We start from the raw sequence: 26,273 nt of genomic DNA on the forward strand, positions 1-26,273 counted from the left end.
GCTCAGCGTGGAGAAAGCCCTTAACAAAAGAAAGATTCTGTTTGGATAAAGGCCTCCCATTTTCTCCCCTCCCAGGGCAAGGCGGGTGGGACTCGCCGGGGAGGGGCGCGCCCTGCCCTGGGGACATCCTGGAGTCCGCGGCCGGGTGGTGACCGGCCTTCCCGCCCCATCCGGGCAGCGTCCCGCTCACTCAGAGACCCGGCTCAGCTGCTCTCGGTGCGCGCGGGCACCGAGCGTGGGAGCATCCCCGGCGGGACGCCGCAGGCACACGCGGGCAGCGCGCTCGCGCCCCAGGTTCAAAATGCGCCTGCACAGAATGCGCCTCCTAGCTTGGTGTGTCCTGTTTTCTTATGCGTCAGAAACTGATGGAAATGTCCGGCGCTCTCTGAGACGCAGCTCGGCTCTGCTCTCCCTCTGCGCTGGCCCCACAGTCTGCTCCCCTTCGCGTCCGACAGCTCGGTGGAGGACCAAACGGAGGCTCGAATTCGCTCTGCACCCTGTGCTCTCGCTAGAAGAGCCACAGTGACGAGAAATCTCCGACAGGATGCGGTTGCTAAGGCGCAGGAAGGAAAATGCAAAGTAGTTTTTAAAAACGAGAACCCACTTCACGCGTCCGGGGGCCCTCGCGCCAGGTCGGATTCCCTGAGGCCAAAGAGCAGCAGCCAGTGTCCACCCGACCCCGCACCCCACGCCCAGCCCCCCTTCCCTCACCCACCTGTGGCCCCGGCCCTGTGCTCAACCCAACCCCGACCCCACTCCCGTCCGCGCCCGTCTCCTGCCCCACACTCAGCCCCAGCGCCCACGAGGATTGCGCCCTGGGGGTCACTGCCCCCCCCCAGCGGCCCCCATCTCCAAGCTGGGGTGCAGGGGTCTCCCAGAGAGGGCAGGCGGACCCCTGGCTCCAAGCTCGCACCCTGCGGGGCGGAGCTGGGCTTCTGGCCTGGAGACCTGCCCTCTGAGTCCTCCCGGGCCTCCCTCTGTGGAGAAACCAGTCCTGGGGGAAGATGAGAGGGTAAGCAAGCCATGCTCTATAGGAAAACAAGATTCCCGTGCCCTAGGACCTAAAATGGCTCTTTGAAAGTTTTGGAGCACGCCCAGCTTTTGGAAAAAGTGTATTTTTAATGTAGGAGCAGAAAAACTCCACCTGCGTCCTCTCAGGGTCCCGCTGAGTCCGAGGATTAAATTGACATGAGATAGACTACAGGAGGGAAGCATAATATTAACACACGTTGCACGTGGCGCCGGAGCCTTCGTAAAGAGATGACGACACGAGGAAACAGAGCCAGCTGCTTGGGTACTGCTTCGAACAGAGAATAACAAACTGTGAAAATGACTAAATTATGTGGGAGACTTAACAGTAAAGAGTTATTCTGACAAGGTCTTTACAGAAACTTCTAGCTCGTGAAGATAAGGATGTTGTCTTTCCTTCTGGTATAGGGCGAGCGTCTTTCACATGGGAATTTTATCTTCTTTTAAGAAGATCAGAGTGGTCTTCTTGCACCTGCTGTTTTTCTAGTGCCTTAACTTAAATAGTTAATATGCCAGCGTAGCATATTTTAACCTCTTCAGCAAGGTCCTATATAATGGTTCATTTTCATAGGTGTTTGGTTACCCCTAATAGGAAACGTTGAGAAGGCAGGAGCAGGATGCTGTCCCTAGAGCTGTCCCAGGGGACCCAGAATTAGAAGTCCGGGGATGTTTTGCTAGCCCTGAGTACTTAGTGGAAAGGGGTCAGGAAGGGGCTTTCAGGCCAGCCCCCCTCGCCTTCCTTGTCTCTACTCTGCACCTGGAGTTTTCTGCCCAGCAGAGCAGGCTGTTTCCTTTCAGATCAGATCTGCCTGCAAATGCGGCACCACCAGCCTCTCGCCTAAAACCCAACTTGGCCTAAAAGCTCTGGGCTCCCGCAGAGCCAGAGCGGTGGCAGGCAGGGAGCACAGGTAGAGTTGAGACAGCGCAGTGACTGGTGACTGTGACATGGCCCCAGAGATCCTCCACTGCACCACTGTCCTGAGGACAAGACATTACGGATTCTAGGAACCACGCACTTGGGAAGAAACTTCCTTATCTAGTAGCTTGGCATGGCAGGAGTCACTTCAATTAGGACTGGACATTCCCCCAGAACAATCGTGACACCGAACGGCCCCTTGTGTGGGGCCAGGGCCTTAAAGCAAAGAAGAGCCCTACCCACAAGGAGATTGGGTTCCTCTGTCCAGACAGCCTGGCGCAGAACCATAGGGTGGGAAACTCCACCTTTGTCCTCTTAGTGTCCTGGCTAGGTCCGAGAATTAAACTGAAATAAGATAGAATAGATTAACAAGGGAAAGGCGTAATCCAAATGTTACATGGCACTGACCCCTCCTAAAGAAATGAAGACCCGGAAAAAGTAGAGTCAGCCACTCATATATTGGACAAAGAATAGTGGTGAAGAAGCAAATAAGTTATGTGGGGAGGCTTAAAAGAGAAGAGTTATCTTTAGCAAGATCTGGACAGAATTCTCTGGGTTTCGACTTTGAGTATAAAGATGGTGCCTCTTTCTCATGCAGGGAGGGCATCTGTGTCATGGGAATTGCATCTTCTGCTTTTAAGAAATAGCAGGAAGGTCAAAGTGATCGTGTTGCACCTGCCGTTTCTCAGCGCGTTTAACCTGAATAGTCAAAATGCCCTAACAGTGTATTTTAACCCCTTCAACACCATGTCTCCTTGGGCAACTTAGCTTCTTTGGGTGTTAGGTCCCTGTCTTTGGTAATTACAATAAAACCTTCTATTCTCACTGGGTGCTTGGCAGGGTTAAGTGAGAGGGTAAATGTTGGCAATACCGCGAAGGTACCCAGAACAGCTATTGTCTTCCTCTTCCCACCTCTGTCCCCAGCCAAAGTCCAGTGACACAGAACTTCTTTTTTATGAAATACAATAAATATATACCCCAAGGCCTGATGACATTTTAGAAAGATTTTGTCATCATGGCTAAATCTGAGTGTTCACTGTTTTCCTGTCTTTTTGCTGAGTGTGTTGCCTACGTTCTTTCATGTAATCTTCACAGCAGCCATAAAAGTTGGCACTATTGTTGTCCCACTCTTGCCACTGAGGAAACTAAGGCCCAGAGAGAGTAGGTGCTGTGCCCACGAGTGACTGTGACTTAGTAGAGGCTGAACTCAAACCCAGGCGTGCCTGACTGCAGGGCCGTGCTCTTGCCTGGCACCACAGAAAAACATACTCTGTAAAGAAAAGAAAAACAACTGCAGAACATGTCAGGGTGTCTGAAGACTAAAAACTTCCCTGAGTCTTAAAAGCAGACCTAAGGTAAGAATTCAGGGGCAGCTGATTTCTTAAGGAAGGGCTCCCCAAGGAAATTAGCAAGGAAAGGAGAAAAGGACAACCAAGGGTATGATTTCTAGCAAAATCTCAGCAGCAGCCTGGTCCCCAAGGCTCCCCAAAGCCTGAGTTACCCCCTAGTTCCATGCTGCTGTATCCTTCAAACCCTGAATAAGGGCTGCTGGGTAGAAGGTGGGGGAATGTAGCTGCTGAGCTCAACGCTTGGGGGCAGAGCAGCTGCAGTAACCCACCGGAGGTTAGGCTGGTACGGGTTAGTTCCAGCCCCAGTCCTGGCAGTAAACCCACGTTAATGGAAACCTAAGGGGGTCCAGGACGTCTGGGATCGGTGCTGCTCTCTAATTAATACTCAGACCAACTCATTTCTACCTCAGGGCCTTTGCACTGACACTCTCTCTTCCTGGCATGCTCTTCCCAGTGACTGTTACATGGCTGCCTCCTCATCATTCTGACCCAGTCTTAACTGTAATTTCTTTGGAAGAAGCTTCTCTACCCACTCTAGCCAAAGTCTCCTCGCCTCCCATTTACTCTCTCCTCGTGCTGTTTTCTTCATAGCACTTGTCACTGTCCAAAGTCGTCAGTTCTATCTGTCTTCTCCCCCCGGAGATTGGATTCCTAGAAGGCAAGAACGTGGCATCTGACATGGTGCTGTATGCCGGTGTCACCGCTGTGCTTGGCAGATGCTTGGTGCTCATAAATACTGATTCATGAATAAACTCAGGTGAACATCACTTTGGAATCGGGTTTTGCTTTTTCTAAATTTTGCTCACCTCCTTTATCAAGAAAATTGGGGTGGGAGGGAGGGACATTTCCTAAATGTTTTAGGAAAACTGAAAACATAAACCTTGAAAATGAGCAAAGACTTGATAATTATTTCACACATAGGGATTTTCAGATGACCGATAAACACAAAAAGGTGAGCAGCTTCCTTAGTCGTTCGGGAAGTACAGATTGGAACCACAGTGCCATCCAACTGCACCCCCGCCGGAAAGGCTAAAATGAAAATGACCGAATGTCAGCAAGGGTGTGGGACAACAGGGTTCTCATCTGCCAGTGCTCCTCAAACTGTGTGTGCGGAAGGACCAGCTTGCTTGCTTTTTTTAAATTTCCAATCCATCGCAGAGCAAAACGTGGTCCCACTGGGCACGAAGCTCGTACCACATGTGCCTCATTATGTAAGCGTGACGTCTGAACTGGTCCACACACCGTTCAAGAAGAGCCTACACTAATGTATTTGCATGTCACAACAACATCAAATTTCCGTAAAAGTTTCTAAATGCTCATGGTGAATTTCTGCATTTATCTCATTGCACATAATAACAAATCACTCACAGTTCACATTTTGAGTTGCGATGCCAAACCCTGGTGGTGGGGAGTGTGAATTGGTACAACCACTTGGACAGTATTTACTAAAGTTGAATATACATGTACCCTACCACCCAGAAATTCTACTACAAGGTACACACCCAACTTAAAGGTGTATGTATTGTACAAAAGAAATTACTCAATAATGTTTACAGCAGGACTACTTACAAGAGCCCCAAGCTGAAAATAACCTACATGACCAGGAAAGAATGTTATAGATCAATATCCTTGATAAACACAGACATAAAAATCCTTTTTAAACAAAAAAGCAAATCAAATCCAACAGCTACACAATATATTGTAAGTGGGATTTATCCCTGAAATGTAAGGCAAGTTTAACATTTGAAAATTAATATAATTCATGAAATTAATAAAGCACTTGAGAAAATTCAAAATCAATTCATGATAATTTTCAGTATACTAAAAATAGAATGATTTTGATTTGACGGTTTCCCTAATTTGATATAGGACACGTATGAGCTTGACGCAGGCCACGTGTGAATACTTAGAGCTAACATCATATTTAATGGTGCAATGTTGAACACTTCATTTCTAAAATTGAGGAGCAGGCAAGAATACCCATTTTTACCACTTCTCCTCAATGTTGTACTGGAGATGCTAGCTAGCACAATTAGGAAGAAATGAAGAAATAAAAGGCATATGGATTGGAAAGAAAGATGTAAAATCATTTTAGTAGCAGTTGACATGATTAGTTATGCAGAAAATCCTGATGAATCTACAAAACAACGTCAAGAACTAATAAGAATTTAGAAAGGCCACAGAATACAAAGTCAGTATGCAAATATCAATTGTATTTCTACATGTCAGCAACAATTAGAGAATAAAAATTTTAAAAGTCCTTTACAGTAGCATCAAAATACATAAAATACGTAGGAATAAATTTTAAAAAGACGGGTGAAACTTCTACACTGAAAACAACAAAAATAGCCCTGAGAGAAATTAAAGACCAAAATAAATGGAGAGGGATCTTGTTCATGGATTAAGAGGATCAATATTGGTGGTGTTTTTTTCTATGACCTTCTCTATTTTATTGTAGTATTAGAACACTTAAAATGAGATATACCCTCTTAACAAATTTTAAGTGTGAAACATTATTGACCAGGGACAATGTTGTACGTCAGCACATCACACTGTCCCTAGTAGCCATCATTTCACTCTCTGAGTCTGTCATTTTGACTATTTTAGATACTTCGTGTTAGTGGAATCATGCAGTATTTGTCTTTCTGTGACAGGATTATTTCATTTGGCAAAGTTCGCCCGTATCGTCACATACGTCAGAATTTCCTTCTCTATTGAGACTAAAATTCCGTTATATGTCTATCCCACATTTCCTTGAACAATTCATCTGTCACAGGGCATTTAGATTGTTTCCACATCTTGGCTGTTGTGAATAGCACTGTAATGAACTTGGGAGTGCTCCTGTTTCTTCAGGATCCTCCTGTCAATTCTGTGTTATAAACACCCAGACCTGAAGCTGCAAAACTCCTAGCAGGAAACACAGGGAAAGCTCCATGACATTGACCTTCACGGTGATGGCTGGGATAGCAGAAGCACAGGCAACAAAACCAGGATAAAGCAGTGGTATCACATCAAACCAGAAAGCTCCTGTAAGAAAGGCAACTTACAGAATGGGAGAAAATATTTGCAAATCATATACCTGATAAGAGGTTAATCTTTAAAATAGCTAAGGAACTCCTACAATTCAATAGGAAAAAAAAAAAAAAAACTAATAGCCCAATGTAAAAATGGGCTAAGGATTTGAAGAAACATTTCTCCAAAGACGACATATAAACGACCAATAGGTATATGAAAAAAATAGTCAAACTCATGACAAATGGCTGAATGTTACTAGTCATCAGGGAAATGCAAATCAAAATCAAAATAAAATATTACCTCACACCTATCACGGTGGCCATTCCCAAAAGAACAAAAGGCAACAAATGTTGGTGAGGATGTGGAGAAACTGGTGGGAAGGCAATATGGTGCAGTTACTATGGAAGACAGTGTGGAGTTTCATCAGAATAGTAGAAATAGAACCACCATGTGATCCAGTAATCCCACATCTGGGTATTCATCCAAAAGAGTTGAAATGGATATTATTAATATGTCAATTCTCCCCCAAATTGATCTTTAGATACAATGCAGTCCTAATCGAAATCCTGGAAGTTTCTTCTATAGAAATTGGCAAGTCGATTTTTAAATTTTATTGAAATGCAAAGGACCCCAAAAATAGCTAAAACTCTCTTGAAGTGGAAGAATATTGGAGGGCTCACATTCTGTGATTTGGTGACTTTCTGGAAAGCAGTGACAATCGACCTAGTGTGGTGTTGGCATTATGACAGACAAACAGACCAAGGACAGAGTCCAAAAACAGACTCAGGACGGACAATCGACAGAGGCTCCGCAGTGACTGGCAAAGTTTGAGGAGCCACGTTAACCTGTGGTGCTAGAAATCAAACAGCCATCCACAGCCATGCTGCAATGTTCTGTAGCTCCTCTAGAGTAGGGGCTATGTGGGTACCCATTTATCCAAACTCATCAAACCATACACTTCAGATCTGTGCTTGTCATTAAATTTTACCTCAGTAAAAAAGCGAGTGACAGAGTGTTCATATAAAGTGACATCATTTATGTAGAAATTGAAAGCACTCGAAACAGCACACGTTGCTTGTGGAACTGCACAGAAAGCCACAGGTGGAGGAAAGGCCACGCACGAACTTGGGGGCCGTGGCTGCCGTGGTGCAGGGAGGAGAGAGCAGCGGGAGGGGTGCCGTACACAGGTGCGTTTACACCGGCTCTGTGATGTTTGCGTTTCTTTAGGCAACGTGTGAACATCCGTTAGATCTTACTGGTGGGCGGATGGGTATACTTTATATTACTCACTGTTTCCTGTGTTTGAAATCTTTCCCTCCTAGCTTTTCTTTTTTTTTAAGAAAGGGAAAAAATCTTGAAAGTTCTGAGTAAAGGATCACTTTCTCTACTTTCACTTCATTGTGAAGTTTGACACAGAAAAGAATTTTTCTGATCTTGGAGTGAGGCCGGAACGCGTCGTGGCAGCGTGTCAAAGCATGGAGGGCCTAATGAGATACCCAGCACGTTGGGTCAAACCTAATCTCATTTTTCTGAAACTTTGACAACATTCTCGAGTATTGTGATTTCACACTTCTCAAACGTCAATATATAGATTTTAGCTTCAAAACATAAAAACGATCCAGCTCAAAAAATATCTAAACCCTAAGGCAATTAAAGAATAAATATCTGAGTATAATGTAATGAAATTATTTCAGCTGGCGTCGGTTTTAGGATTTCAGATTTTATCTATGCTAATAGAGTTATATATTCTCATTTCTACTGATGTTTGAAAACATCTCTAAAGAGCTTAAAACAATATGTGAGGTAACATTAGTAAGGGAGACCCTTCCTTCCTTCTTTCCTTTTTATTTTGAAAGAATCGTAAACTCGCGGAAAAATTTCAAGAACACAAACGCTTTTCTCCCTGAGCTATTTGGGAGAAGCCACTGGCCGGGTACCCCCTCGCCTTCTAAATCCTTAGTGAGTCTTTCTCGCCAACAAGAGTTTCCTGCTTTCTCCCAACGCGACCTCCAGCCCAGGGAGCCAACACCAGTCCTTTCCTACCCTCAGGTTTCCAGACCCCCTCGAGTTTCCCCGATTTCCCCATCACGTCTTGCCAGGGAGAGGCTCCTCGGGGTCTCTTGTGGCATTTGGTTCTTTCTCTTCATTGTCCGTCAGTCTGGCAGTTTCTCAGGCTTCCCTTGACTTCCATAACCTGGGCGTATCCCAACATGATGGGTAGGTTATTCTGTAGACTGTCCTTTAGTCTGGGCTTGTCTGCGGGGTCCTCACGGCGAGGTCCAGGTCTCACGTCTCTGGCAAGTCCATCCCTGGAGTGAGGGTGTTCTCAGGGCAGCCCATGTGCGGGTGGCCAGTGTCAGTGTCCCGTGACCAGTGATGCTCACTTCGACCCCTTGATTCAGGAACTGGCTGTCAGCCTTCTCCACTCTGTCTCTTCTCTGTACATAATTACTAAGTATTAAATTTCTGCAAATATCTCATTCTTTCTCAAGCCTGCAGCTTATTCATTTGTTTACTGGTATCTGCATGGCCTTGTGGCTTACTGTGTTATTTAGTGAGCTACCCATTACGCCCAGCGTTTATCTGGCAGCTCAGATTGTTCCTAATACGACCCAGGGGGACTCGCTTCTGTGTCCTTCCAATGTATCCCCATCGTCCTTTGAATAAGTCCTTCTTTTCTAGCAGAAGTGAGTGCAGGCTCATCTTGCACTTTCTCTAACATTCCCTGGAATCTCCCTTTCCAAGGAGCCTTAGGGGAAAATGGTATTTAGAAAACAAGATCGGGGTGCAAAGTGTGCTCATTGCTATTGGTGTTTACAACTCCCAGGCTCTCTTAGTGGACAGAGCCAAGACATATGTATGTACACATATGTGCATGTACGCACACACACATATACACACACGTTAAAATACATGTACATATCTCTGCATGAAAAGCAACGGGTTCACTCAAGTTTTCTCCCTTTCCATGTTTGCAACTCCCTTCCGCACGGCAAGAGACCTACCCTTCATTATCTTTACTGTATTAATAGTTAATTATTCGATCAGTCCCATTGGCTGTAACTTTATTAGTTTCCTGTTGTTGCTGTCACAAATTACCACAAACTCAGTGGCTTAAAGCAAGACGTTTCTTTTCTTACAATTCTGGATATCCTAAGTCTGAAATCAGTGTACCGGAGGGCTGCGTTCCTTCTGTAGGCTTCAAGGGAGCATCTGTTTCCTTGTCTTTGCAACTTCCAGAAGCCACCTGCATTCCTTGGCGTGGGCTCCCTCCTCAATCACTCCACCCTCTGCTTCCATCCTCGAATCTCCTACTACTGATTTCCTGCTTCCCTCATGTAAGGACTCCTGTGACTACAATGGCTCACCCAGATACTCTGGGATAACCTCTTCATCTCAAGACCCCTAACTTAATCTCATCTACAAAGTTCCTTTGGCCATATCCAGTAACACAGGGTCTGGGGGTGAAGATGTGGGCATCTCTGGGGGTCCCTTATTCAGCCTCCCACAGTAACTAACCTCCCATTTCTTCTGCCAGCCCCGCCACAGCTAGAGGCAGCTCCCTCCTCTTCCTGTCTGGGCTCTGACTCACATTCCCGGGCCCCCCTCCCCTCCTGTGGGTGTCCTCCTCACCCCGTCTAGGCCCCGGTACCTCCACGGGGTGTCCTTCCATGAGAATGCCCTCCTCACCAGGAGCCCCACCCGGGGACACCCTCCTCACCCCACCCTGAGGCTCCGTGGCTCCCCTACCTGATTGCTTCAAGGCTGAACTGTTCAGAAAGGAAAGGGAAGAAATAGGGAGGAGCAAAGATCTTAGTTTCTAAGCACACCTTCCCTAAAAATCATTAACAACAAATTCCCGGAGTTTCCATCTAAAGTTCTATTAGCTTCTGCAGAAACCCTGTGCCCAAGGAGTGAGCCAATACAATCTCTCCTCCTTTCTCTGTTTTTTTAAGGCAAGAAGGCTGTATAAGTTTGATATCATTTGTTGGTAATTTCCAAAAACCCAACTTGAACTGGTCTAGGCAAAAAAAAAAGAGACTCCTGTTGGCTCCTATACCCAAGCCAAGGCAGGATGGCAGAGCCGGGGCTCCGAGGGCATCGGTGGCACCACTTACTTCTTTGTCTTCTCTGTTCTCGCCAGTCCCAGATGCACCGTCATGCTGGAATCAGGGCTGAAGGTGGCCTTGGGGCTCATACAGCCTTAGCTTCATCACGGGGTGAAAGAGACTTCTCTTTCCTAGCCCCAGTCCGGAAAGCCCCATTTCCGACACAGAGCGGGAGTCGCTCCCTAGACCTATCGCTGGGGCCCAAGAGCGGGGCCGGTTATGAGTGAAACGGCAGTAGATGAAGGTCCCGCCCCGCCTTGGCTATCGGAGCACATTGCAGCAGGGTTAGAGGGGGGGACCCCCCACCCTTGACATGTGAAAGTGCGCTCACACCCAGGCTTGGCACGTGGGAAGACTCTGAATTGCCCCCGAGGTGGGAAGGAAGGATGTGTGGTCTACACGAGACAAAGGTTTGGGGAAGAAGCAAACCAGAGAACGGGGCCATGGATTGAAGAGCTGTCAGACGGGAGGCACACGGGACTCACGTCCAGAACCAGAACCAGAACCAGCCACGCCACTGGCTCGGTCTGGCAGGAACTCTCCGACCAGCTCAGGGAGAAGGTAGCGAGCTGCCCGTTACTGCAGATGCCTCATCAGCTTGGCAGCCTCTTGATTGGGATATGAAGAATTTGGATCCAAACCTGGAGTGGGGGGTGGTGATGGTATACAGGACCTTTAAAGTCCCTTCCAAACATGACATTCAGTGAAACCCTACTGTGATGCTTATGGATTTGTTGCCTCTCAGAGATAAATGCACCCTTTTTGCCCGTTCTGTAAAAATCGGTGTGAGCCCTTTAAATAGTTTTACTTTGCCAGCTGGCACGATGTCAAGCTTGTCAGGAGAGGGTGCCAGAGGGACGTGGCAGGAGGAAGGGTTTGCCTCCTAGTTTGGTGTGCCAGCTCTGCCCACTCCTGCCGGGCTCACGGCTTCTCCAGTGCCCCTTAACCCGGTGCGTGGCAGCCAGCAGCTTCCCCTCGCACGCCCTGGTGGTCTGTGGCAGATGCCTCTGATGAGACCCTCAGTGTCCTGGAGGACAGGTTTCTGCCATCCAGGGAGCCCTGCCATAGCCTCTGCGGTGGGTCTGCATCTCGGCCCTCGGGGCCACGGCTGCTCCTTTACCTGCTAACCCGACCTTCTCACTGGCCAATCCCGCCATACTCCAACCCTCTGTTATAGTTAGAAATTCGTTAGATCAAACATCCCCTGTGCACGTTCCCGTGCGGTTTCCCTCCCTGACTGGTCTAAACATCACTAAGGGTGTTTTCCCTTAGTATAAACATCACTTTCTTCCAGCCGCCTCCCATGCAGAAGTCTTCACTGCCCCGTGGATCCAGACACCTTGACATAGTTCTGTTGGCACAGCCTTAATGGTGCTTCATGTCACAGTTACTCGTGTGAAATGCACGAAGGATTAATCAGCCCTCAAGGTCAGGGGGCTGAGCCTCACTCACTGTTGTGTTCCCAGAGTGCAGGGCGGGAGAGGGGTAGGTATGAGAGTCGTAGGACTTCTCAGACCACCCTCTCTTCCCTTGACTGAGCTCTGGGCCCACGAGGACATGGCCCAGGCTCGCCTTTGCTCCTTATGACGCCGTGTCCTCGAGAACCTCCGCCCTGCAGCCTCCCCAGCTGCGGTGCAGACAGCAGGTGTGGAAGAAGTTTCTGAACGAAGCCCACACAGTGGGAGCGTTACATACAGTGCAGGTTCAACTTCCCAAGATGACTGGAACAAGTAGAGATGACATAATTAAAACATTACCAGGAAAACATTTTGTTTTTCTGAAACCTTTATTTTTTGAGACACATCCCACCCCCTTTACCGCATGGGATGCTGACAATTATTTCGCTTTGGTCCCCAGCCCAGCAGCAGCCCAGCAAGGCTGCCGTGCGCCCCCCACGGGAGAAGGCCCAGCCCCACCTTCCTGGCCGTGGGTGGTGTTTCCTGCGCTGGTCTCTGTGAGTGCTCTTGGCCGTGTCCAAAGGAGGAGGAGCTTCCTTCTTGACTCTCAGACTTGAACCAGCTGCTTCTCTGTCTGGGCCTTCGCTTGCTGCATTTGCAACTCTATCCTGAGAAGCCAAGTCAGTTTCTAGCTCAGCCTGTGTTCTCCGAGGTGCAAACTTAGAGTTGCCCTTAAAGGACTTGCCAAATGCCACTGTGGTTTTCTTTAGGCGTGGGCGGTGTGGTGAGCTGAGACCTTCCATTCGCTCCCTCAGACCCACCCTCTGCCCTCCTCCACCTGCTCTCTGCCTGTGTGGGGCCTGGGGCCTCAGCTTCTCGTGGGACTTGTCCTGCAAGTCTCAGCAGCAGACGAGGAGGAGGAGGAGGAGGAGGAGGAGGAGGAGGAGGAGGAGGAGGAGGAGGAGGAGGAAGAGGAGGAGGAGGAGGAGGAGGAAGAGAAGGAGAACGTCACCTGCTTTCCCACCCTCGCCCAGGGTGCCTTGCAAAGCAGCCAACTCCAGGCAACTCTATCCCCTTCTCCATAAAGGTGGGGCCAGGTGTCGTGGGGCCTGAAGCTAACACATTTGGGTGGTCCTCTTTAAGGAAGAAAATACCAGATTATGAACAGAAAATGCCAGTGCCACTCCAACCACCAAGCACGAGCCAGTGTGCCAAAGGGGAACCTGAAATCAGAGTGGGAAGAGAAATGGACTGACCCGATCCTGATTGAAATGTGTCACTTCTGCAAATTTCCCAAATGAGATGATAACATGAACACATCCTGGGGGCCCCTTCTAGGGCCCGGGTAGAGCCCTGTGCTGGTGGCCAGCGTGAAGTCTCCTTAACCTTCCCATGACCCCGGGGGCCACTCCCTGCCTGTCCCTGCGGTGGCCACACGCCTGTGTCACCACCCCGCTCTCTCTCGAGCCTGCACACCGGCACGTCTTTGTAAATACACCCTTCGTAAGCAAACGCTGCTGCAATTGCCCTGTTCTGACCATGTCATCGTCGTTTCATCAACATTTTCTACTTTTTAACAATAGTAAACATTTACCATTTTATCCAAATAAAATTATCCCCCCTCCTCCCCCCAAAAGGAAGTTATTTGCATCACTGCTGCACACAGTGAGCACTGCTATGCAAAGAAGAAAGCCGCGGAGGGGAAAAGACTGGAAGGAAATGCACCCCAATCTTCAACGTGGTTTTCTTGGGGTGGTAGGGATTATGGTGATGGCTTTGCTTAGTTCTGATTTTACTAATTTCCTCAGATGTTCACCATGTATAACAGAAAGTAATTAAATGAACTTTGCACAGATGACAGATCCACTCTCTCTCCCAGCATCTGTCCCCTCCTGCCACCCTCACAGCACACTTAGAGGACACATTCTCAAGTCCTGGCCAGCAGAAGGGTCCCCCTCCCTCCTCACATCTCCTTTCAGGGTCTCACAATACACATTTCATTTACATCTTAAAAGGGCATCACCCTTTTGCTTGGTCAATTCCCGGGGTCTTCCTTACAAAATGTAAATACTCTGAATCAGGGTATTAGACAGGAAAGCTGGGCAGAAACTTTCGCAGGGGAAGAGCCCACGCTCCAGTTACTAAAATGCAGATAGAAATAGAGAAGCCCAGCCAGGGTGCAGAGCGGGTGCCCGAGTCCCAGGTAGGGTGGGACCCGCAGCCAGACCAGAGGCTGTGCCTGAGCCCAGCCCTCGGCTCCTTGACCTGCAGGACCAGGGCATCCGCGGGGACCAGGGCATCACTCTCTTGCAGTCGGGTGGGGTCCAGCCTCTCCAGGCCGTGAGCCAGGGGTCCCGGATGCAAGGATCAGAGAACCACGGTCACGGGGAGCCCAGCCGGTCAAGGCCTTGGAGGTCTGAGCTTAAATGTAAACCGATGCTGGTTGACACGAAAATGGAGAAGCACAATGTTGTTTCCAAACAGCACAAGGCACATTTTGTTCACAAAGTTCCATTTAGCCTTTCAGAAGCCTCGTTTCTCTAGGTGGAAGAGGGAAGTGGGGAGAGTGAGGACGCAAGCTGGTCTTACGGTGGGGTCAGTTAGCACATGGATCAGCTGGGTCCTGGTCCCCGTTTTCCCACAGAGACAAGGCACGTTTGGAGAGGCTGGCAGGAAGGTCCCGATGCCAGCTCCCCCACAGCGCCTGGCACCGCTGTGCCCACCCTGTGCCTCAGGATTTCACGGAGAAATGCTTTCTGAGTTCCTCCAGGTGGGGGGGGGTGGCCAGGAGCACACTTTCCTTCCTGCAGCCACAGGCTGGCCTGGGGGACAGCTACCTCCAGCTCAAAGTCACCAGTGGGGACCCCTGAGGCCTGAGCAGGGGACTTCAAATGGCCGGCAGGAGGAGAAATGGAGCTCTGGGGCACAAGGCACGAGATCTCAGCTTCCTCCCTGGCCTTGTGCAGAGCCCTGAGTGCTGCGAGGCTGAAGGAGAAGGAGCAACAATCCTGCGGCCCCTCGCTGGGCTCCCCGGGCCCCCAGCCCGGCCCTCGCGGGGATGTGAGGTGCAGAGACGGGTGGCGACTTGTGCAAGGAGGCCAGGAGGGCTGGTGAACCCACAGCGCTGGGGAAGGCAGGGAGACGAAGCAGAAACTCCCCCGGGGAAAACACTGCCCCGTAACAAGGGCTCACATACACGAGAGGCTCAGCAGTAGGAAACCAGAGGAAGGGGACAGGCTTCCCAGCTGTGCTAAGTGGAGAAGCGTGAGTCATTCTCGCAGCCACCCAGCGGGGGCAGCCATGCGTGGATGTTTTATTAACAATGAACATAAGGCAGCAATAATAAATACGTATTGAGTAGCTGCTCTTTAACAGAGACTTTGCATTTATCTCTTCAAACCCTGGTGACAACCCGACAGAGACGCCCATCTCAAAGATGAGGAAGCTGAGGCCCAAAGAGGTTTCATGCGCCGTCTAAAGCCTTGCTCAGCCATTAGGTCTCCAGCTGATTCGGGGAGACAGGACCCGCTTGCTCTCCGGCTGCCTGCTCACCCTTAGCCTTGCGCTCGGTGTGGAGCACTTGCCCCAAAGCAAGCAGGGCCGTCTCTCAAGCGTGGGTTTCCTCGAGCAATGCCGTCAACCAATAGGTATTTTACTGCCTGATGACGTGGAGACGCTGACTCTCCAGGGCTAACTGACTGCTGGAAACCGAGGCACTTTCTTTAACCAGGTCTGCAGAGCGCACACTGGCCTTGCAGATGTGGGGGCAGCAGAGTGCCCACCCCACCCAACACCTCCCGCCAGGGCCTCGGCTGGCAAAGCGATGCTCTGGCATCACAGGCCCGCTGGCCCCCAGTGTAGGCAGGAAGGACACTGCTGACTCCCACACTCCACCTGCCGTGCACAGACCGGCCGGGAAGAGCCACCCCTGCATGGTCAGGGCAATGGAAAAGGCCTGGGCTCCGAGCCGGAATCGTACCACTGGGGTCCGGCCGCAGCAGGGGAGCGGGAGCCCTTGATTAAGCACATTCAAGGGGCCCTCATCAAAAGGACTCTGCAAGAGACGGCCTTTGCCAGCGGTCATGCCTCACAAAAGGTGACTTCCTCAGTCACGTTAGAGAAACTGATGAGTTGCAAACACTATTCACCCATCGGTCCTCTAGGGATAAATGGATTGAGACATGGTTCGCACCAACCTTCCACCAAACACAAGACAGGTAACGCCCGCATTCAAAGCGCACCCCCACAGGTGTGCGGGGGACTGCAATGGCAGCACCTGCCGCAGCCATGGCAGCCGCACCGTGGCGGCTGGTTCCCTTCCGGCCGTGGGTCAGGTGGACCCTGCACCAATCTCCCCGTGCCAGTCGTGACCCTACTCCTGTTCCCACAGCCAGCAAGGCAGCCGAGCGAGGAGGGTGCTGCCGTGATGAACATCTTGACCCTACTATAATTTAGCTAAAAGTTGAATCTTTTGAAAACCTACTGGCCACATGCCTCCCCAGTGACTACCCCCACCACTTGGTCAAGACGCCTCACGTACCAGAGCCCTTCGAGGGACAGACATGCCAGCACACTGTGTGCAGGGCCCCAGAGCGGGCCAGCCTTCAGGTCGTTGAGCAGAAACGCAGGACACCTGGGGCCTCCCTGCTGGCAGGGACGGGGACCGATGGAGCCCTCAGAAGGGGCGACTGACCAGCATCCCGTAAAAGGATTATGGAAAGGCTACGGAGACCACAGAGGGCCCTTGAAGCAGCCTTGGACCAGCAAAGGAAAGCCGTCCCCTTTCCCACACCCTGACCCCAGGGGTCAGAGTGAGAGCAGGGCCTGGGGCCGGTGGGGGAGAGAGCCCTGCATGAGGGCGGCAGGCTCGGAGCAAGCAGGCGCTGCCAACCCCCATCAGACAGCGAGACCGCAGGGCAGCGAGACCTCGACCCGAAAAGCATCTCAGCTCAGTTTTATTGGAAAAGAGAAGAGCTTTTTGCATTTTGGGTAAACAAAATTTATCATGGGTTCTTAGTAACACACTAAAGCAGTCTCAGATGTCTTCCAAAGCTGACCTCAGGTAATTAAAGCTCTTTATTTAATTAAACTGCTCTAACTTTTGACCAAAAGATGCTCAAGTTAAAGTTTTAGGAATAACGTTAAGTACATGTGCCTCTGTTGTTTACTGTTAGGAATTATACCCCAACATGGGAACATGGCCTCTTTAGATACATGTGCATGAGATTCTAATAAGCTAGTTGGCAAGAAACTCCCCCAGTAAGTATAAATCACAATTAAATAAATACTGAACTGTGCTAATGTGAATTTTTATTGGCTGTTGTGTCAGAAAAAGTCAACATCTGCAACTCTCCTCCAACAATCTCCATAGTTTCTGCCATTCATGAGTCACGTGGAGCTCCCTTCCCACGTTGAACAGTAACTCCTGCCCACAAGGTTTACGACGTCCACTTTCAGCCATCCCCTCCCTGGATTGGTTTGCTCATGAGAGATGAGACAAGAGACAGAGCTGAGGGGTCAGATCAGAGACTCCACACACAGGGCCATGCCTCCCAGTTCCGTGGAAGACCAATTAGGGAGACGGTGACACATCGTACCATCTTGACCTTGGCTCTGGTGGGAAGGAGAAAAAAAGATTTCCTGAGAATTCAAAATAGCATACCAGACCTTATACGGGTTTACGGCTGATGTCACACCAAAAAAACCTTAGCTGAGACTCTAGTGTAGAGCAGACGGGCCTGCAGGGGCGCACTGAGCAAACACAGAGGCCCTGGAGGAAGCACGCTCAGCTCGGGCCCCAGAGAGTTCCCTGAATACCCCTGATTGTGAGTTCATAATCAAACATTTTTAAAAACCACAAAACACATGAAGAGACAAAGTACGATGAACATTAAGCAGGAACAACAAAAAAAACAGAACCAAACTTTCAAAAATACTGATATTAGAATTATTAGGTACAGATTGTGAAATTAGAATGTAGAAAACATAGACATGGAAAATGAGAAAGATAGATGAAAAATGGGAAAGGTCATGGCAAATACCTAACGTGTACAATTGAAATTCCAGAAGGAAAGACTTGAGATGATGGCACGACACAGTAATTGGGGGAAATGGCTCAGAATTTTCCAGAATTGATGAAGGACACAGCTCCTCAGATCATGAAGCATAGCAAATCTCTAGCAGAATAGCACAGAGAGCTCAACACCCAGACACAGAGTAAACACTCTCAGGCCCCAGAGACGAAAGGGGAGGTCGTAAACGCAGCCCTGGGGAAGATGCGGACGACATAGAGGATGGACAGTTGGACGGAATCTGACTTTCAGCTGTGAAAATGGAAGTCAGTGGAATCATGTCTTTAACGTGATGGAAGGTAACAGCCGTCCATCTAGAATCGTAAACCCAGGATAATCATCTACTAAGAATGAGCACAAAACAGAAGCCATTCGAGACTATCAAAAATAGAATTTTCTATGACAAACCTTCCCGAAAGGAACTTCTCAAAGGTTCTACTTCTGGAAGAAATAAAATGATCCTGGGGGGGGGGGGAGATCTGATTATAAGAAGGAAGAGTGAACAAAGGAAATAGCACACATGTGGGTGAATCCAAACCAACTCTAACCATGTGTTTGTAAAGCCTGTTCTTTATGAATAAGGACTATATTCTTTGGCAGATAAACCTAGAGACAAACTTGCCTCTCCAAAGAGCATTTCTCATTTAGGACCTGAACTTCAGTAGCTGTGCTGATACTTTCACAGTGTACGATTTGAAATATGTTAAAAAGAAAAAAATTTAAAAATAACAATAATATTTTAAAACCGTCATTATCTCTGTGAAGAGGCTCTGGGAAATTTCATTTCCTTCTTCATACCTTACTATGTTTTCCACATGTTCTAGAATCATTATTGCTGAGCTCTGACATGCACCTGTCATCGCGACAATGTGTGTCTATGCTCAGGGCTGTCTCCACCAACCTCCAGTTCTCTGACTCCAGAGCCAATGCCTCTGAACCACCACCGAGAGTGGACCCACCTGGCAGGGGTAGACCCCCAGGTGAGAAGCCAGAGGGTGGACTCTGGGCTAAGTGACAGTGGGCACAACTGCCTTCAGAGCCAGCCCCTTTCTCTCTCTGCAGGCAACTCTTGGAAAGAAGCCAAAACATAATGAGAAGGTGGCTTCACTGGCTGTGTTCAGAGCAGAAGGAGTAGGTGAAATGAGCCCCCTGCAAAATGGCCGCAGGGAACACAGCCTGCTGGTCCTTGCTGCCACTGGACCAGGTCACAGAGTCTCCCAGAGCAGGTTCCATATCCCTGCAGGGTCTCGATGCACTACCAGCGTCGGCTCTGGAGCTCTGCGAGCTCTCTGCCGCCCGGGCTCAGTGACCCCCGCTTCCCATAGTGGACAGACCTTCAGTGCCCTCTGCCGCCCAGGCTCAGTGACCCCAGCTTCCCATAGTGGACAAACCCTTACTCAGGAGGGTGGGCGAGTCTGGCTGGCCTCAGCACCCTCTCCAAGTCACTGCACATCTGCTCATCTTCGGATTTCATAATTCAAATCTCCAAGGGCTCTCTTACACCCTTAAGTCTAATTTCACTATAACCACCGAGAACTGACAACACATCTTGTTAAATTTATAGTGGAAAACTATCCATGTAGCAAAATAGCAGCATGGAAAAGCCCCTGCCCTGCACAGAGAGGACCGAGGTTTCAGCAGGGAACCTCACTGACCACCAAACTCAACAGACCTCCCGGGGTCAGCCCCGGGAAGCCTCTTCCCTTAAAGTGCTAACCTTCCTCGTGGCACCCCAGTCCTCAAAGTACCCATTGTGCCTACAGGTAAGTAAAAAACAATCTTCATATCACAAATTCAACAGACTTAGCCGGTTATCCAGTTTCTCATGAGACCAGGAAGAGTCGGAAGGAAAGCCCTGGTGTAATAATTAAACGTTACCGTCGCTTGGTGCTTCACAATTCACAGAACTCTGTCCTGTCTTTTCTCCAATAGTACACGTCATGCATCTCTGAAAAGGAAGCAAAACTCACTGTGGTCAAAGCCTGGCCCCTTCTTTGTAGTCACGCTGAAAAATAAGTCAGAGAACAGCTGCTCCATAACTGCATTTCCTTTCTCACATACTTTAAACCGGGGCTTTTCGGTTCTCATCGTGCTGTAGGTTTTCAGCGTGTGAAATTCAACCACGATAGACCAAACCATGCAAATAATGTAATACATAAACATGACTTCTCTTTCTAGTAATATAAAAGCATTCGGCTTAGAAAAGACAATGAATTCTCCCCATAATAACTACAAGACTTATTCCCAGGGGTTTTGTTCTACATCCCCAGAGAGAAGAGATTCCATATTATATGCCATGATCTTAGTGTTTTACAACCACCTTGTAAAGTGCAGCATTAAAATATTTTACAGAGACTAAGGTCCATACAGAGTGCCCCATCCTCTGCTCGCTGCGGAGGTACAAACGGGAGGGAAGGGGCAGAGAAAGTCAGGCCCAAATATCGGGAAGTGGACTATCCCGACCATGCTTGGTTTGCATACCTCCACGCACCTAAAAGAGAGACGGATTTTTCCAGCTGGCCGCAGAGTTACTGATGATTTCACTGTACTTCTTCCTCCCTGGACTCCTAACATTTTGTCCACGCTTATTGCCAAACCTTGAACAAAATCATCCAAATGCATCCTAGCTCCGTGGCATCGTGGGCTATGAAATGTGTTGGGAGCGTCTTCCCCCTGTACAGACAGCGCTGATGGAGGGGACCAAAGACCTACAGACGTGACAAATGCTAAGGAAATATCAAGCAGAAACACCGAGTGCTGCTGTGACCACGAGGCAGCGAGTGGGGCAGGAAGCGTGGACGTGGTACTCTCAGGCAGGTGACAGAGGAGGGGCTGCGGAGCCCCAGCAGGGTGGGCATCCCAGAGCTGTGAGTGATACCGTCAGGCCCGAGTTCAAGCTTGTCGGGGTGACGCCACCCCTGGAAGTCAGGGTGTTTGTCTCACATCATCAGTGGCTGGACACACAAGCCCCCCCACCACACTGAAGCTTCCGGAGATGAGGCCTGTACAGGAAGGACCCAGGGCCTCCCACGAGCCCCCGGAAGCAACGGCAGCGTCCCATAGCCTGCAGTGAGCCAGGCATCTCGTCAGCGCCTGAGACGCCAGGCTCCTCGGGACCACATACCTCCCCCGCCTCTCCTCGGCTCGGCCTGCCTGCCGCCATCTGCCGACCAGATTCCTCCTCTTTGGGGTAAAAACTGGTGGCCTGAATCCCTATAATTATGTCCAGGTGTCTCCATTTTTTAAAAAAAATTCATATTGTGTCTTCTACATTTTAGCATACTTTCTAAGTTTCCTGAAACAATTGCCTACACTCCATGCCTCTACTTTCTCCCAACTCTAGCCGGCTTCTCTCTCCCTAGCATCAGACCTTACTTACTCCTTCCTCTAATGCCTGGCCTGAGCCAATCATCTTCCCCCGAACTCTGCTCCTCCTCCGATGCTCAGCTACACGACCACGATCCCTCAAGTTGCTCAATCCAGACCCTGGGCAGCAGCTCCACTCCTCCGTCTACTCCCATCGATTCCGTCTTCCCAATGCCTCCCAGGGCTGCTCTCAGCTCCACAGTGCACGTTGCAAACCGTACACCACTGTACACCTGCAGCAGCCCCCGCCGGGCTCCCCGCCTCCAGACCTAGCGGCATTCCCTCCGCCAGGCCACCTGCTCCCGAAGGAAGCCACTTAAACCGCCAAGTTGATGGCGTGACAACCATAACACAACTGAATGGCCTCCCACTGTCTGCAGCAGTGGTTAAGACCTCTCTGTGTCCTTGGCCTTTCTGTCTATATAAGGATATACACCCTTCTCCCAGGGGAAAAATTGCACATGTCTGTAACCACTACGTCGTTGAACAAGCACAGTTCATGGATATAGGCAGTGATTTTTTTTTAATCCCACCATCCCTTCAAATTTACACTGGGTGGCTGCATCTTCTCCTGCCCCTGGGTGAAATTTAGGTCATGTTCCATCAGTATTCTGGTCACCTTTAGATAATAAAAGTGTCCATCCAAATCCGTACTTAAAATACCCAGTGTAATGACGCCATCAAAATGTGCAATTTCACTTGCAGTGTCTCCTCCTTGCCACCCATGCCTCCCGCAGGCTGGGCATCTGCTTGGCAGGGTGGGCGCGTCATCACTCTTTCCCGTAGGGTACATTTATCCAGACTCTCCCCTAGGGGTAGGATTAGAACTCACGGCACATCTATAACTCTCTCAAAATCTTCCCTTTATCTCCAAGATCTTTTCTATAATCTCAGTGTGGGTGAAGGCTTAAGAGTAATAAAACTGCTTTTATTTTCACCACTTCCTGCCAGGTGGCTTCAAACTTCATTTTGGAACATGGCAACCATTTTCTTGGGTATCCGTTGAAACTGAACAAAGTGGTTTCACTTTAATAGCCTGCTCCACACCATTTCCAATGGTCCACAGAACACGAACCCCGTTTGTCCAGATGGGGGCCTGGCACCACCCACACACCCTTGAGCCCAGTGAGATCCCAGAAGCAAAAGTCTCCCTCCTTGCACTCTCACTTGCCTCTGCCTGAAGCAGCCTCCTTTCCTTGTCTGCTAGAACAACTCACTCGTCGTTTCTGCAATCCAAGGAGCACCTGGTCCAGAAAGATTCCCTGACTTCTCTTTAGGTTGGATAAAGCACTGATTGCACTGCACAGTCATTGCTGTATTTCTCTGTCTCCCACAATAGGTTTGTACTCCTGGGGGGCAAGAACCACATTCATTGTAATCTCAATGTTTATCACAGGGCCTGCATATAGTAGATATTGGACAAATAGTGACTAAGGGGAACTAAATGGCCCGCAGAGGAAATGGAAACAATGGCATGATGTACTATGAGTTATGGAATGCCTGAGTTTCTAAAAAACATTCTCAAAACGAAGGGGGAAATTCCATATTGGATTCTCATACATGAGTGATGTCCCAGATCAATATTGCTTTCCTTTAAGGTTTACGCTGTTTATAAGAACTGTCACATCCTTTTTTAATTATATGTAAACTTAATTCAAACTGAAATGCAACTTCTTTTGAAATACCACAATGCTGTTTAGAACAAAATCTATACCACTCCTTCCTAACCCAAAACATGTGTAAATAGGATTATAGGTTTCGTGGTGCCAATTTGGTTGGATGGTGTGAAAGGCCCAGGAGATAGTCCAAACGCTACAGGACAATTATTGAGCTCAAGTGAGCGGGGAAATTTTCCAGCTTTTTTGCTTTAGACAGTATGCCTCTTTATGAAGAGGTGTAGCAATTTGAAAACAAGGGATCATTGTCTCCTGCAGATGCTGCAGTGAGTGGCACGCAGGCAGGCGTGGACGTGGCGGCAGGGGAGGGCGGGCAGCACAGCCCCAGAGCACCCAGCACAGGCCACGCCCACTGACTGGCCGCTGTCTTCGAGGGGCCTCTCTGGAGATTGGCCACAAGGAGCTTCTTTAGCTGGATTCCATCGTAGTGCTCTGCATGATCCTGCAGATTAATGCAGAGTGCTCAGCAAGTCTGTCTGCAGCAGCGAGATGGTATGAGCCCTTCCTCTTTCCACACAATAGCAGCAGATTATGAAAACTTAATCGCTACCTTGTCTTTCCACCAGCAGAAAAGTTGTTCCCAGCAATATGCAGCTAAGTGTTTAAGGATCCACTCATTGGAAGGAAAAAAAAAAAAAAAAAAAAAGGCCGTAACTTGTAGCTCTTGCCAATTTCCGTAGTGTAAATACTCCCGTCTTGGCTGACTGCAAACTCTCAATAGGTCATCGTCACCAAATGTGGAGCTGGGAAGAGACGAGCTCAATCAGCTCTCACGTGCCATTGTGAGCTGGCTGCGGCACACCACTTGTTGGGCTTTAATTTGTATCACCAAGAGGTATCAAGGGTCATCCTATTGCTTACTTGTATGTCTGCTCTACAAGCATTGTGTCCCTGCTGTGTACATGGTACTGTGTTGAGTCACACAAAACACAGAGCAGCACATCTCTGCTGGGTGCTGGGGCACAAGCAACCTGTTATTCACAATTAAGTACCAAGCACAGAAGTGTTGACCATGTAAAAATAAATATATGTTTTCCCTAGGATACGGTGACTCAGTTATTTTGATTTACATGCACATTTCAGAGCAAGAGAAGAAGAGGTGGAATCCTAGCTCTTGCACAGAGGAATTGCTCAGAAACCTGAATAAGGCCATAGGAGTATGTCAGACACGGGATGTTTCACTTACCACATGTTCTGTGGGAAGAAAAAAAGGCTGAAACTGCTGGAATTAATGCATAACACTGGCATTTGTCCGTGGTGGTAACATTTTTGCAGCAAAAGTAGAAAAAGACTGAAAGTTAAGAAGTTGAAAATGCAAAGCAAGCTTTACTTTTAAGAACTTTCAACAACTTTTACTTTTATACCCTGTAAAGAAAAAAAAATTATTTCAGAGAGGAAGGGGAAAAATATGTACGTTTTCTATAATGATATCATGTAATGATAGCCAGCATCAATGCTTTGTGCATATCAGTCCAGAGACAGGGTCAGGAAAGATCCAAGTCAACAAAGGCACAGACACAAACATGCAGACAAGGAACTGCACAGTAATAATGTGTCCCCAGCTGTCTTCGCTTGGGTTCCACCAGAAAGTGGAGTCATCTGGTATAGGCACCTGTACACGAGAGATTGAATTACTCACTATAAAGCTATAATAATCAAAACTGCTAAATTATGTAAAGATAGACATATAAATCAATGGAGCAGAAGATATTTTAAAAACAGACACACACATACATGATCAATTAATTTCCCACAAAGGCACCGACATAATTCAATGAGAAAAGGGCAGTCACATCAGTAAATGGAACTGGAAACATCTGGATAATCACGTGGAAACAAACTGAACCTCAGCCCTGACTTTGCACCATACACTAAAATCCACACACTAAATAAATCATAGACCTAAATGTATTAATAAAAGATTAAGTTATATAACTTGTATAGGGAAAAATTGCTTTCTGGCCTTGAAATATGCAACGATTTCTTAGAACATGAAAAGCATTAAACATTAATGAAAAAAAAACTGATAACTTCATTTTTTGCAAAAGTAAAACCTGCTGCTTTTCAAAAGACACCCATAAGAATGAAGAGGCAAGTCACAGACTGAAAGAAAATATCAGAAAAGGACTAGCATCCAGAATACAGAAAGAACTCATACAACCCAACAAGAAGATGGACAACCTAACAAAAAAATGGGCAAAAGACTTGAACACACAACTTGTTTAGATACAATGGATGGCCATTAAGCAAATGAAAAGGTTCTCAATTCAATCATCATCAGAAAAATGGGAAAATGGAACAACCATTTTGGAAAACGGTTTTGTAGTTTCTTATTAAGTTAAACATGCACTTAATATGATAAGACCCAGCAATTCTACTCTTAGGCATTTACCCAAGAAAAATGAAAATATATGTCTGCACACATACACACACACACACACACACACACACAAAACTCGTACATCAAAACTCACAGATGCACGTCAGAACTATTCATAATAGACAAGAACTGGAAACAACACAAAGGCCCATCAAGAGATGGATGGATAAACTGTAGTATTTTCATACAATAAAATATCACTCAATCATGAAAAGGAACAAACAATGATGAGGCAACAGCAGGGATGAATTTCAAAGTCAAGTACTGAGCAGAAGCAGCCAGACGCAAAGGTGGCGCACTGCACAACTCCATGTGCATGAAGTTCCTGAACCTGGGAGCGCATAAGGATTCCCGGCCCAGAAAGAGAAGCTGACACAACCTGTCCAGGCCTGCTTTCCCTGAGCTAGGGTTGCCAGGTTTAGCAAAAAAAAAATACAGGATGCTGAGTTACGTTTCAGTTTCAGATAAACCACAAATAATTTTTTAGACTAAGTATGTCCCATGCAGTATCTGGTTCATGTGTGGCACGTGCATGCACGGGACATACTTCTACTGAAAAATTATTCGTCGTGCATCTGAAATGCAAGTTTCACGAGGTGGTCTGCATGTTACCTGGCAGCCCTGTCCTGGGCCACCATGTAATTTCCTGCTGGCTTTCTACGAGCGGGGCACCCATGGCCAAGAGGCCACTGGGCCTGGTCCTGCCCCAGCCACCTCTCAGAAGTTAGAAAGCGAGCTCCATCCCGGGCCAGTCCTAGCACACAGCCCCTTTCCGCACTCGGAGCCAGTCTTGCCCTTGATTCCCAAGGGGCCTACTCCACGGGAGGTGGGGGGTGTGAGTCTTGCCGACCTCTAAGGTCACGGTAGGAGTCCACACCCAGGAAGGGGACGTGGCTTCCCTGTGGCCACAGACAGAGCCCAGTCTCTGGCTCAGGTGGGTCCTTTTGACCACATTTTTAGTATTT

General features: G+C 48.4%; 1 protein-coding gene across 1 annotated transcript in view; it reads left to right on the forward strand.

The window, feature by feature from the left end:
* Nucleotides 1-26,273, forward strand: part of IQCA1 (IQ motif containing with AAA domain 1) — a 199,992-nt gene that overhangs the window by 9,346 nt on the left and 164,373 nt on the right. Inside the window, exons 4-8 of the mRNA XM_069465364.1 lie at nucleotides 76-294; nucleotides 12,631-12,876; nucleotides 14,087-14,229; nucleotides 14,782-14,875; nucleotides 15,723-15,911. Of these exons, the coding sequence (XP_069321465.1) occupies nucleotides 76-294; nucleotides 12,631-12,876; nucleotides 14,087-14,229; nucleotides 14,782-14,875; nucleotides 15,723-15,911 (891 nt within the window). The remainder of the gene's footprint in view (nucleotides 1-75; nucleotides 295-12,630; nucleotides 12,877-14,086; nucleotides 14,230-14,781; nucleotides 14,876-15,722; nucleotides 15,912-26,273) is intronic.

Source organism: Eulemur rufifrons, chromosome 1 (assembly GCF_041146395.1).
Source record: "Eulemur rufifrons isolate Redbay chromosome 1, OSU_ERuf_1, whole genome shotgun sequence".
Lineage (NCBI taxonomy): Eukaryota > Metazoa > Chordata > Mammalia > Primates > Lemuridae > Eulemur > Eulemur rufifrons.